Source organism: Cucurbita maxima, unplaced genomic scaffold, assembly GCF_002738345.1.
Source record: "Cucurbita maxima cultivar Rimu unplaced genomic scaffold, Cmax_1.0 Cma_Scf00006, whole genome shotgun sequence".
NCBI lineage: Eukaryota > Viridiplantae > Streptophyta > Magnoliopsida > Cucurbitales > Cucurbitaceae > Cucurbita > Cucurbita maxima.
The window spans coordinates 2533456-2546332 of NW_019272022.1; the positions used below are offsets into that span (position 1 = coordinate 2533456).

General features: G+C 36.3%; 2 protein-coding genes and 1 non-coding gene across 6 annotated transcripts; 2 read left to right on the forward strand and 1 right to left on the reverse strand.

The window, feature by feature from the left end:
- The first annotated feature begins 1646 nt into the window (after positions 1-1646).
- Positions 1647-5641, forward strand: LOC111480768 (proton pump-interactor 1-like). Of its 2 annotated transcripts, none has more exons than XM_023125937.1 (8): positions 1647-1900; positions 2251-2653; positions 3202-3390; positions 3481-3660; positions 3754-3948; positions 4163-4261; positions 4364-4882; positions 4977-5641. In XM_023125937.1, exons 2-8 carry the CDS (start codon positions 2279-2281, stop codon positions 5322-5324), a joined length of 1905 nt encoding a protein of 634 aa, XP_022981705.1. In that variant the 5' UTR covers positions 1647-1900; positions 2251-2278; the 3' UTR covers positions 5325-5641. The 2 variants fall into 2 exon arrangements, with proteins under 2 accessions (XP_022981705.1, XP_022981706.1); XM_023125938.1 differs by lacking the exon at positions 1647-1900 and adding an exon at positions 1943-1962.
- A 242-nt stretch (positions 5642-5883) lies between these two features.
- On the reverse strand, positions 5884-5956 carry TRNAA-UGC. Its single transcript has one exon. It is a non-coding gene; the product is annotated as a tRNA-Ala (tRNA).
- Positions 5957-7202: 1246 nt separating this feature from the next.
- On the forward strand, positions 7203-11523 carry LOC111481173 (dynamin-related protein 5A). Of its 3 annotated transcripts, none has more exons than XR_002717995.1 (9): positions 7203-7581; positions 7767-7958; positions 8056-8262; positions 8485-8913; positions 9326-9553; positions 9632-9827; positions 10060-10744; positions 10925-11169; positions 11244-11523. XR_002717995.1 is itself a non-coding variant. In XM_023126528.1 (9 exons), the coding sequence occupies exons 1-9, from the start codon at positions 7243-7245 to the stop codon at positions 11280-11282; spliced, it is 2505 nt and encodes an 834-aa protein (XP_022982296.1). In that variant the 5' UTR covers positions 7203-7242; the 3' UTR covers positions 11283-11523. The 3 variants fall into 3 exon arrangements, 2 of the variants coding, with proteins under 2 accessions (XP_022982296.1, XP_022982297.1); XM_023126528.1 differs by having other exon boundaries at positions 10925-11113; positions 11243-11523; XM_023126529.1 differs by having other exon boundaries at positions 10925-11523.
- Positions 11524-12877: the final 1354 nt, after the last annotated feature.

The following is a 12877-nucleotide window of genomic DNA, read 5'->3' on the forward strand; positions in this document are numbered from 1 at the left end:
TTGTTCGACTATCACACTTTACCTTTTGAGTACGTTGTTACTCTCACACTCGTTCTTTTTCATGGCTACTCAGATTATTTTTATTCCAACTGTATTTCTCTGCAAAATTAACCATTTAATTTTACTAATTTCGGACCAATAAAATAAATCTCTAAATTAGCCACATGGGTATATGGTGGATAGTAATTTGTGAATGTGCCCTTGTGAAGGCCACCGCGGCATCCACGTGTCAACAGGTGGAAAATAAAATGGATTCATCAAGGGAGACAGAACTAGACAGATAGGTTTTGGCAGTACAAGCCACGCGCCCGTTGAGTTTCTTGGCTAAGCACCAGGGCACGCGCCAGTTTCCCACACCTTTTTATTTTTATTTTTCTTCCATGCATTCACACCTATAAATAAATCATTTTCTTTTTTTGTTTTCTTATATTAAAAAACAAAAAATAATATCATCTAATTTATCCATAATTTAAAATATCATCTTAAAACTCAATATTTTAATTTTCATAATGTTGAGTAAAATAATAATAATAATAATAATAATTTCATTTGAATAGAAGTAAAAAATTTCATTTTAAATTAAAAAAATAATACATGAATGAACTAATATTACGTTTGACACTCCGCCTTTATTTTTATTTTTAGTTTTATTTTTAGTGGATTATTTAAAGGCAAGAAATCCAAAATTAAATTATTAAAGTGTTTACTCAAAATAAATTATAATATCAACGATATTTTAAAAGAATCTCAGGAGTCAACGACGCTACTGTTTGTGCATTTCCTTTTAAAGAATATCACGGTATATACGAAAATAATATCGTGCAGTATCTCGTCAATAAAACATTTTTAACAATATTTTGCGATATTTTGGCGATATTTCAGCTTTTTCCTTTTGGATTATTTTTTCTCCATTCTCTCTCCCTCTTATTTATTTATTTTTATTTTGTTATATTTATTTAAAAAAAAATCAGTATATTTTATTTTAAACCTTTATTTTTAAATATAACAAAAACTTTAAATTTTTACTATGGAATAAAAATTTCCTTTATTTGAATATTTATTTGTTTCGTTAAAGAAAATGCGATTTGTAACTCTATTTTTTACTTTCATTCATTTTTCAATAATAATTTATCTACTTTTTTTTATATAATATCGTAAATATTTAACTTGATATATCTTTAAATGGTAGCTAATTAAATCCGACCCAAATATTTTTTTACCATTAATAATTAATTTCAAAGTAAAAAACATAAAAAAGTCAATATTAATATAGAATTAATATTTTCTTGTAACTGATATCCCTGAAAGTCATAATTTTTATTAATTACCCATAAAAAAAATTCTTAATTTATATTAAAAAAAATAATCTATCTCATAAATGTTCTATTTTAGATTATATATATCTACCCATTTTTCACTCTAATTTATTTAAATCTTTCATATTTTAGACATGTTAGATGAAATCAGTCCTCTACAATTGTATGATATTGTCCACTTTGACCCGGGCTCATGCCTTTAATTTTCGGTATTTGATTATGGATTTTAAGAACCCAGAACAGAATTATCGTTTTCTTTTTCTTATTTTTGTTCTAAAAATGATTGAAAAAATTTCCATAAAAGACGATAGATTTGGTTCAGAGCGAACCCCCAACGTTAAGAAGGATTAGTAATTTCTTCCATTTTTCTTCTCTCTCTCTATCTTCCTCAATGCCCATCGCTCTATTTTGAAGAGAGAGAAGTGGTTTGCGATTAAAAATAGAGGGGCGAGATCTGGGGGTGACCCATTTCTTCTTTTTTCCTTTCTGGGTTTTTGTCTAATTTCGGAATTCCAGAATCCTCCTTCGTTCAAAAAGGGTTCTCTCCTGTTCTTCTTGTTCTTACTTTCCCGCTTCCGTTACTGGTAATCATTCTTTCTTTTATTGCTTTTTTCAATCCATTTTGTATGTGGGTTCATGTGATTAGGTTCGATCTTTCTTCATCCGATTCTTGTTTTCTGTTATTTCAATCCCTTTTTGGGTTATTCTGTTCGTACCGCCTGTTATTTTCTTGGTGAATCTGAGGAGAATTTTCCATGGGGTCTCTCATTTCACCAGATTGTCGTTGTTTTGATATTGCTTTTAGCATTCTTATTTGAGAGATCTGTTCTTATGAAGATGAATCTTGATGATTTTTGTTTTTAATCAAATGGGTGTTTTGAGTTTTGATAGCTGAATTATAGGTTAATCTTGTATTTTCCTTGTTGCACCCCAGGATCTTTTAGTTCCCTCTGCTGGGAGCTATGGGTGTTGAGGTTGTTGGATTCGAGATGGTTGAGGGACCGGTGGATTCGGTATCATTAGCAGATAATTCGGTTTCGAAAAGCAAAGAAAATGGAGATTTAGATCAATTGCCTGAAGAAAATGCGCCCATAAAGTTTGGTTCTCATGAAGATGAGCCTGTTAAAGAACAGGCAGATGTTTCTTCAGCCTCGAACGTTCCTAAAGATGCTGCTGATGAATGGCCTGCACCTAAACAAATCCATACGTTCTACTTCATAAGGTATCGGCCGTATGACGATCCGAATATCAAGGCTAACATTGATTTGGCTGATAAAGAGATACAGAAGAGGAGTCAAGCTCGGTTTCAAATCACCGAAACGCTCAAGGGGAAAAGGGTAAGGAAAATGATCCAATATTGCAACAAATTGGAGCTTGAAATAGATATGGCAGTGTACTTTTCTTATATTCTTAAGCATAATTTGATTAAAAAGTTGTCTCTTATTTCCTTGTTGTCTATGGTTTCTGCTTTTAAGCGGCGTTGCTTGAGATGCTTAGAAGTTTCTATCTTATGCTCAATATATGATTCAAAATTGGAGCGTTTTCTTGTATCACGTGCCATATATATATGTATGTATGTGTCTATACATATATGATAATGGGATGAAGATTACCTAAACTTGCTGTAGTTATGCATGAACAAGTGATACTGATGATTATATGGATGCAAATGGAGTTAATAGAACTCGTGTGCGTTGAATGTTTGGTTTTTTCTTCTGAGTGTTGTAAGCTTCATGCAGTCATCATGGCATTGTGCCTAGAATCTGAAAGCTACAAAATTCATGTGTTCATCTTTATGGGAGATTAAGAAGTTCGATCACTAGTCAGAAATTTGATGTTCCATACTTATTTTCTCGTGTTGAATATACTTCTGCTGCATCCACAGGCTGAAAGAGCAGAGCTGATTACTCAAGTGAGGGCTCTGAAAGATGACAACCGACAATTTAAATCAATTGTTGAGGAGAAAATTAAGGAAATCGAACCTCTTAATCAAGCTCTTGGCAAGTTCCGTAATGCAAACAATTCTGGTCGTAACGGTGGTTTATGTTCATCTGAGGAAGAGCTCAACGCTTCTGTAAGTTTCGATACGAGTTCTTAGAAAATATCAGAACCGATTTCTTTTTATCAATGGTGGTTTATGTTCATCTTGGGTTGGTGGCTGCAGATTCAAGCTTTACAATACCATATACAACACGAGAGCATCCCACTTTCTGAGGAAAAGCAAATTTTAAGAGAAATTAAACAGCTTGAAGGGACAAGGGAGAAAGTTATTGCTAATGCTGCTATGAGAGCTAAGCTCCAGGATTCAATGGTTCATAAAGAAGCCATCCAAGATCAAGTCAAGGTTCGAAACTTTGAAGTTGAATTCAATCCTGTGTTGCTAAACGACTTCTGTAATGCAATAAATGCACGTGTCTTACGAATCATGCTAATGTAGATTATGGGTGGTGATTTGAATGGCGTGAGGAAGGAACATCAAGCAGTTAGAGCCAAGATAAAGCACATCGAGGAGGCTTTGAAGGCAATAGACGATGATATTAAAACTTTGCAAGAGGAATTAACTTCTGTTACCGAGAAGAGAGGCAGAACGTATGAAAGCATGCAGCAACTTAGGAAGAACCGCGATGAGGGGGTGCGTTTGTTTTTTTTCTATCTTATCAATTCAGTTTACTTAAAAAGCCTTGTTGCTGTTCGTGTGAATTGGAGAGTTTAAAAATGATGTTTATATGTTTCAAGTATAATTCGTGATTGGTGTTTGTTTCTCATGTTACCGTCTTTTCATATCCATTTTGTTAAAACGAGGTTTGAAATGCTATCGTTTTTGGTTGATGTTATTATGTTTTCAGAACGCCCACTTTTATCAAAGCCGATCGATCATGAACAAAGCTAAAGACCTTGCTGCAAAGAAGGACATCAAGGCCCTTGAGGAGCTCGCTTGTGATGAGGTCTGTTGAATAATTTTTCTTTTGATAAGAACAGTACTTGTTACCCGTAGTTCTTCCGATTTATCATGCCCACTTTGTAACTTCGAAACTCCTGTCGATCAGGTCGAGAAGTTTATGTCCCTCTGGAATGGTGATAAGGCTTTCAGGGATGACTATGAGAAAAGAATTCTTGCTTCATTGGATGTTCGGCAGATGAGTAGGGATGGTCGGATAAGGAACCCAGATGAAAGGCCAATACTTGCACCTGTAGAACTTGCGCCTCCTCGAACTGAGGCAGCACCAAAACCTATCGTTAAACGAGCTAAGGAAGAACCGAAACCAGTACCATCTGATACTCTTTCTGCACAGAAAGTTGATAAAGAAGTTAAACCCAAAGCTGGAAAGCCGTCACGCCCCTTGGAAAAAGAGGATAAAGCAGAGGAGGAGATCCCTGGCTTAGAAAAATTATCGAAAGAGATCCCTAAAGAACCCGAAGTCGATCTCATGAAATTGAAGGAAATGAAGAGGGTTGAAGAAATTGCAAAAGCTAAGCTAGCCATGGAAAGGAAGAAGAAATTGCAAGAGAAAGCTGCTGCAAAAGCCTCTCTACGAGCTCAGAAGGAAGCAGAAAAGAAACTGAAGGAAATTGTCTATACATACACATATAGTCCTCATTTCTGAATACATTCTTCTAAAATTTGCCTCGTGATATTAACACGTTCTATATTTACCTCAGGACCGCGAAAAGAAAGCGATGAAGAAGATGACAGCATCTGGATTTGCTTTTCTTCCTGATGAAGAATCTGCTCAAGCTGATGCAGTTGAGGAGGAATCCAAGGAATCCAAAGAGCTGGAAAAGGTGGATGAAAACGCCGAAGCCCCAGTTCCAGCCAAGACGAACATCCAAAAGGAGACCCGTATTAGGAGCCGTGGCAACAAGCAAAGAGGGGTTGATTCGATTCCGAAAGTGATTCGGAAGCGCAAGAAGGCAAACAACTACTGGGTGTGGGCTGCTCCTGCTGCTGCTGCCGCGCTACTCGTGATCCTTCTCTTGCTTGGGTACTACTACTACTACCTTATCTAAAAAACTATGAAAACTAGGAGTTAGAAGAGGCTATGGATGAGACAAGTTTTTCTGTTGATGAGTGGGTTAGTAGAGGATCAGTTGTATTTTGAATTATTATGTTAACTTCTGTTTATTTCATCCTTACTGGGGATGAACTCAGCTCATAATGGTCGGCATTTTAGTGTCAGGTTCACAGTGTTTACTGAGGTTGAAACATTTCTTTCAATGTATTTTCCAAATTTTGAGTTCGATCAATCTCCATTGCTGACTGATATAAAATCTTTGAGGCCTCAAGCTTTCGTTTTGTAATAGATAGATGAATGAGGCTTGTTTCCGTTTCGACTTTGTTTTGTTTCAAGCGATGTGTAGATGCAAGGAGAGCAAATGAAGAGCTTTACTGATATACTGTTCTTGTGTTTCTTGTTGTTCATCGTGAATCATTTAGCCTATATCTTTTGAATTAGCTAAAAAAAAAAAAAGCAAACACAAATTTTTGTTCTAGTTTAAAAATTTATGAATTTAGTAGATATGGTTTGTTTTAGTTCTAACACGATTTTGATATGTAAAATACTAAAGATGGAGGTGTGGGGAATCGAACCCCATGCCTCTCGCATGCAAAGCGAGCGCTCTACCATATGAGCTACACCCCCACTGTTTCTCCAATTTCGGGAGGTTCCTTTGTTCCCCTCTCAAACCGATGAAATATGTAAAAAAACTAAGAATGGAGGTGCAGGGAATCAAACCTCATGCCTCTCGCATGGAAAGCAAGTGCTCCACCATATGTGCTACACACCTGCTGTTTCTCCAAAATAAATACATTGTATGAAAACTTGTTGAAAAATTAGGGTTATATAATTTCGTATCTAATAAACTAAGAATGGAGGTGCCGGGTATCGAACCCCGTGCCTCTCACTCCTTATTTACGTGGGAGCTATAAATGTTTTAATTAGTTATTCATCAAAGTTTCATTTATTCAATGACTAGAATTAAACGAGGATATATCTCTACTCTTTTCTTTATTATTTTTTTTTCTCTATTCATTGAATATTCAATTCAAAATGACATAGTCACCCCAAAATACGAAATTGTATTGATACTTGGTATAAAAAAAAAACAAAAATACCAATTGAAAGTTTTTGATTCATCTATTAGCAAAGCAAGTGCTCTACCATATGAGCTACACCTCTGCTGTTTCTCCAAAATAAATACATTGTATGAAAACTTCGGGAGCCTCTCAAACTGATAAAAAATTAGGGTTACATAATTTTGTATCTAATAAACTAAGAATGGAGTTACTGGAAATCGAATCCCGTGCCTCTCACATGCGAAGCAAACACTCTACTATATGAGCTACACCCTCGCTATTTCTCCAAAATAAATACATTGTATGAAAACTTCGAAAGATTACTTTGTTCCCCTCTCTAACCCATGAAAACGCGTTTGTTAGGGAGATGTTGCTTTGTTCCTCTCTCTGATCAATGAAAATGCGGTTATGGAAATGTTGCTTTGTTCTTTTCTCTAACTGATGTGGGATCTCACAATCCACCTTCTTAGAGGCTAGAGTCTTTATACCCCTAAAAGGAATACTTCCCCTCTTCAACTGAATGGAGTGGGGCGAGGATGGAGAGAAAATTGTCGTCCCCCGTCGTCCTGAATTTAACTTATATGGGAAAAAATTTCTCTCTATTGGGTTTGAGGCAGGTCAAACTCTTTCCCGAGATTTCTAATTTAAACGAGAATTTTTTTTATCGAAAAGGTAAAAATAATGGTAATTTTTTAAATATAGTGCTTTTATTAAGGGTTGTTTTGGTGTGTTAGCCCAAATATTTGGGAAAAATATCTTGAGGCCCATTAGAGTGGCACTAAAACGAAGTTCAGCCTTCATCCAAGTTCAAATTCAAATTCCATTTCCCTCCTCTTCTTCGCCACCGCTCCAATGGCTTCCTCCAATTCCTTCTTCACCACGCCGACCAAAACCCCTTCAGAAAAGTCCTCCAGAAAGACTCACAACTCCTCCCGGATGGACGCGTCCGAGTCCAGATCCCGATTTGAAGCCTACAATCGTCTTCAGGCGGCGGCTGTGGCGTTCGGTGAAAAGCTTCCGATTCCTGAGATCGTTGCCTTGGGTGGCCAATCCGACGGCAAAAGCTCTCTCTTAGAAGCCCTGCTTGGATTCCGCTTCAATGTCCGCGAAGTCGAAATGGGGACACGCAGGCCTTTGATCCTCCAAATGGTCCATGATCCGACTGCTCTCGATCCCCGTTGCCGATTTCAGGTCTCTTATCCTCATGTTTAGTTAGTATTCAATAGCTCATTTTTATATATTTGGGGCTTTTTTTGTGTCTTTGAGGTGTTCAAACTTTTACTGGGGCCTTAGTTTTATTTTTGACGTCCTAGCAAATAATTCTAGCGGATTTCTATGATTTTGATTATGCTACTTGTTTGTTTTATGGGAAATAGGACGAAGATTCTGAAGAATATGGAAATCCTGTTGTTTTAGCATCTGCAATTGCAGACATTATCAAGTCTCGAACTGAGGCGCTGTTGAAGAAGACCAAAACTGCAGTTTCTAACATCCCTATTGTGATGAGAGCAGAGTATGCACATTGCCCCAACCTTACCATTATTGATACCCCTGGCTTTGTTCTTAAGGTTTGCTCTAGAGATCATCAAGAACGCCATCTTTAATTCCTTCAATTTTGTATCCTTATTTTTGTTACTCCCAATGAGTTATTGTTCCTTTTGGCAGGCAAGGAAGGGAGAGCCAGAGAACACACCACAAGAAATTCTTTCAATGGTGAAGTCCCTTGCAAGTCCTCCCCATCGTATCCTCTTGTTCCTTCAACAAAGTAGTGTAGAGTGGTGTTCTTCATTGTGGTTGGATTCAATTCGTGAAATTGATCCCGCATTCAGACGGACAATTGTTGTTGTCTCCAAATTTGATAATCGTCTTAAGGTATGAATTAACTGAACTTTGTGAAACCCATTATCTGTAAGCAATATTAGATGAATATTTGCATCAGAAAGCTATGTCAACTTATGTGATTGCATCAAAATTTCTATGACCATTACCATGGGCTACTAAAGACTCGGATTTTGCTATTTCCATGAAATCTAGAAACTGACTCATTGACTTTAGTATATGGGTCAAAGTTTTGATCTTTTCTTTGATGTTCAGGAATTCGGTGACCGATGGGAAGTGGATAAGTATTTGAGTGCCAGTGGTTACCTTGGAGATAACACTCATCCATTTTTTGTGGCCCTGCCAAAGGACAGAAATACTGTTTCTAATGATGAATTTCGGCGACAAATATCTCAAGTGGATTCTGAAGTTCTTCGTCATCTACGTGATGGTGTCAAGGGAGGGTTCGACGAAGAGAAATTTAGATCTCACATTGGTTTTGGCTGCCTGAGGGAATATCTAGAATCCGAGCTTCAGAAGAGATACAAGGAAGCTGCTCCAGCAACTTTGGCTTTGCTAGAGCAACGTTGTGGTGAAGTTGCATCTGAACTATGTAGAATGGAGTCTAAAATACAAGCTACTTCAGATATTGCACATCTTAGGAAATATGCTATGCTGTATACAGCTTCTATCAGCAATCATGTGGTGAGTAGTTCCTTTACGCCAACATTTTTTACTGTAGGATCTAGTTAGTATTTATTCGTTTCAATTTTTCTCTTGATCTTGGACCTGGAACAACAACATTTTGAAGCCTCAAATTTGTGAGTAATAGATAACTGCTTCCCCATTTCATCATGCATCTGAGCTGATGCAATCTAATTTGATCTTAAAGTGCTTGAATTTTTGACATTGTGGATGCAATCTAATTTGATCTTTAAGTGCTTCGATCTTTAAGGGTGCCATGGAGTTCTTTGCAATTTTGATTGTCCAAGTTCTTACATTTTATTTGAAGTTTCTATATCAAATATTTCCCCCCTTTCTCTCGTGTCTTTCTCTGATTAACTTACTTCGTCTTCTAATTTAATATAATAATGTCTTCTATTCCTCTATGGTAAAGAGCGCATTGATTGAAGGTGCGGCAGATCCTGCACCAGAGCAATGGGGCAAAACTACTTTGGAGGAACAGTCGGGAAGTGGCATTGGAAGTTGGCCTGGTGTTACATCAGAGGTGAAGCCTGCCAACTCCAGCCTTCGGTTGTATGGTGGGGCTGCTTTTGAACGAGTAATGTTTGAGTTTCGATGTGCTGCTTACTCAATTGAGTGTCCTTCAGTTTCAAGGGAGAAGGCAATAATCATTCATTCCCCGAATCTGATTAATTTTTTAATTTTAACTATTGCTGAAGCTCTTGCTTTTTGGAAACAGGTAGCAAACATATTACTCGCTCATACTGGCAAACGTGGAGGCAGGGGATTAACAGAAGCAGCTGCAGAGATTGCCCGTGCTGCTGCAAGATCATGGCTTGCTCCTCTTCTAGATACTGCTTGTGATCGTCTTGCTTTTGTACTGGAAAATCTTTTTGATCTTGCACTGGAAAGAAATCGTGCCTATGAATCACAAAGTAAATCAGCTTTCCCCTATTTTCTTATACTTTTCTTGGGTTTTGTTCTCTTTGTTTTCTACTATACTGAGCTTCATCTTTTACTAACCTATATTGTGGATGAGTGAAAAACTCAGTAGTTATTCAGGGACCTGACCAATGTTCTTTTCTAATTGTTAGGTGACAAAAGGTTGCATTCTAATTCATTTATGTTTAGTGGCGTCTCAAACATTTTTTTTTTTTTTGTTTTCAGATGGGAAGAAGCATTGTAGCATGGACGGGTATGTTGGTTTTCACGCTGCTTTAAGGCATGCTTACAATCGTTTTCTGAAGGACCTTGCTAAACAATGCAAGCAACTACTTCGTCACCACCTCGACTCTGTTACAAGCCCATATTCACTTGTTTGCTACGAGAATGATTTTGAAGGAGGCTCTCTCTCAAATGCATCATCTTTTCAGAAAATTAATCGGGCTTCTGCTGGTTTGTTTTCCTTTGAATTATCTGAATGTGGGACAGATTCTCATGACGAAACAATAAAGGATCAGGAGAACAGACCTCCAGAAAAAAACGTACAGCAGATAACACCAGGAAAAGGTAAAGAATCTAGAGAAGCCCTTCGAGAATGCCAAATGACTGTTCCTGAGACTCCTTCACCAGAGCAACCTAGTGATGTTGGGTATGCAGTAAAGAAGGAATTTGTGAATGGGGTGGATATTGGAGTTCGAAAAAGGGTTTCAAGAGTGACCAGAAATTCTAGTCGGATCGGTGGTCAAGATGGCGGCGGAACTTTGTTTGGTAATGATGATGGCAGTTCCAGATGTAGCTCAGCCTACACAGAAATTTGCTCATCGGCAGCGCAACATTTTGCTAGGATTCGTGAAGTTCTCATTGAGCGAAGTGTGATGTCTACACTGAATTCTGGATTTTTAACACCTTGGTAAGTTGACTTATTTTACCCAAATTTATTTAGAGGTGCTAGATGTTTATATGTTTCCAGCAGTAAATAGAAAAATTTTATGGTTGGTGGGCTAAAAGATAAATTGCTTAATTTTTCTAGAGAAAAGAAACCCACAAACAAATGATTGTTGTTGTTCTTTACATGTGGCTATTTGTGCAGTCGAGAAAAACTTGTAGTGGCACTTTGTTTGGAATTATTTGCCGTGAATGACGAGAAGTTCACAGACATGTTCGTAGCTCCAGGTGCTATTGAGGTACTTCAGAATGAAAGACAGTCTCTCCAAAAGCGCCAAAAGATACTACAAACATGTTTGAATGAGTTCAAAACTGTAGCTCAATCACTTTGTTGATACTTCAATGAACTTGGAGGAATATCAAACAATCCAAGCGTATTCTCTTCTCGAGGTACTTCAGAAAACCACTCTCTACAGAAGGCTTACAAATATTACAAGCATTTTTTAATGAATTTTAAAGTGCAGCTCAATCACTTAACCTGCATCAAGGTACGAACTCCCTGATTTCACTTATGAAAGCATCAAAGTTTTCTCGTTACAGAATTCCATGTAATGGAAGTGTATTTTCTACCTGATTAGGCTCCTGTAATTCTTTATACGTGATGTGTAAATTAGAAGCTACTTTCTTATTGAGATCATTGAATGGTTGCAACTACGCATGTTGTTGATTGTTCTAGGAGTCTATGAGTGCAAATAAGATAGATGTTCCTAGCAATGATTAAAAACAAACATAAAAGTTGAGTTACTTGGATCTGTTTTCCTCATCCGGTGGTACATTTCTCTAACTCTCTAGCGGTAAGATCCCACATCGGTTGTGGAGAAGAACGTAATATTCTATATAAGAGTGTGAAAACCTCTCCTTAGTAGACCGCATTTTAAAAATCTTGATGGAAAGTCCAAATAGGACAATATCTGCTAATGGTGAGTTTGGACCGTTACACTAACGATAGGACCATTATCTTTCTTCATTGCAACACCACGTAGGAACTCACTAGTAGGATTGTTTTTTCAGTTCAACACGTAAGGAATCGAGATTTGAATTTTTTGCCGTTTAGTCATGGTGATTATTCTTAATCTCAACAAGAACTGGTTGATAGTTAAGTGATTAAAGCACTACCCAGAGAATCAAACGGCAGAAACTTTGATCATACATGTGATTGCTTAAAGTTTGACGTTGAAGGTTGAAGGATGGAGTTCTTTAATTGTTGCATTGGAGACATCGAAGGCCATGGAAAAATTTTGGTCATTAAATTCTTAGTAAAGCTTGTGGTGAGAAGGCTCTGGTCTAGTTGTTTGGTTGCCTTTGTAAATGCAAATGCTACAAGTTGCAAGTTACATCTCTCAATTATCAAGGTTGAATTTCCACCTCTATTAAATTTATTTATTAATTGTTTTGTTTTTCCATTTCTATTATTAACCATTTATATTTTCCCCACTTTTCAAGCCTTGACCGATTTTCTATTTATATATATGTATAATTTTAAAATATTACATTATATTATAGATATTTTAAGTAAAAAATAAATTGAATTTATAACATAAAATATTATTTTCATTAAAGTTTTTTCAATTTTCAATATAATTTAACATTTTAAAATTCTAAATTAGAAATTTGGAACTATTATAAGGCGACAAGTCTTTCATTGAATATTTAATAAAAGTCAAATACATTTTTTTTATGTAAGAAAGTGAGTTTATTGGTTTTAAATATAAAAGATGTTTGAAAACTTCAAAATTTTAAGAAAATACATTAAATCAATTTTGTGACACCCGAAAGGAGAAGTACACATGAATGAACCAAGACCACGTTCTAAAAAAGAAAGTTACTCCCTATACTTCTTATACTAACAAGGTGCACCTACGATGACTTAATCATGAGAATCTCTTGAAAATTTACATAACATGCATGTAAGTGAAGACAAAACATACTAAAATGACTCGTGTCAAACTTGTAATGCCTTCCTCTATATTTCTCGAGTTTCCCTCGTCCTTACCATAAAAAGTTAAAATTTTGATTTAAAATTCATTCCCATATAAGAAATTAAAAATAACATTTCTAGAAGCACAAAAAAAAAAAAAAAAAAAAAAAAAAAAATCAT

Coding starts and splice junctions, on each gene's coding strand:
- LOC111480768 (XM_023125937.1), top strand. CDS start 2,279: ATGGGTGTTGAGGTTGTTGGATTCGAGATGGTTGAGGGACCGGTGGAT. Junction 4,262..4,363: donor AGGAGCTCGCTTGTGATGAG/GTCTGTTGAATA, acceptor CCTGTCGATCAG/GTCGAGAAGTTTATGTCCCT. Junction 4,883..4,976: donor AAGCAGAAAAGAAACTGAAG/GAAATTGTCTAT, acceptor TATTTACCTCAG/GACCGCGAAAAGAAAGCGAT.
- LOC111481173 (XM_023126528.1), top strand. CDS start 7,243: ATGGCTTCCTCCAATTCCTTCTTCACCACGCCGACCAAAACCCCTTCA. Junction 8,263..8,484: donor AATTTGATAATCGTCTTAAG/GTATGAATTAAC, acceptor TTTGATGTTCAG/GAATTCGGTGACCGATGGGA. Junction 9,828..10,059: donor TCGTGCCTATGAATCACAAA/GTAAATCAGCTT, acceptor TTTTGTTTTCAG/ATGGGAAGAAGCATTGTAGC.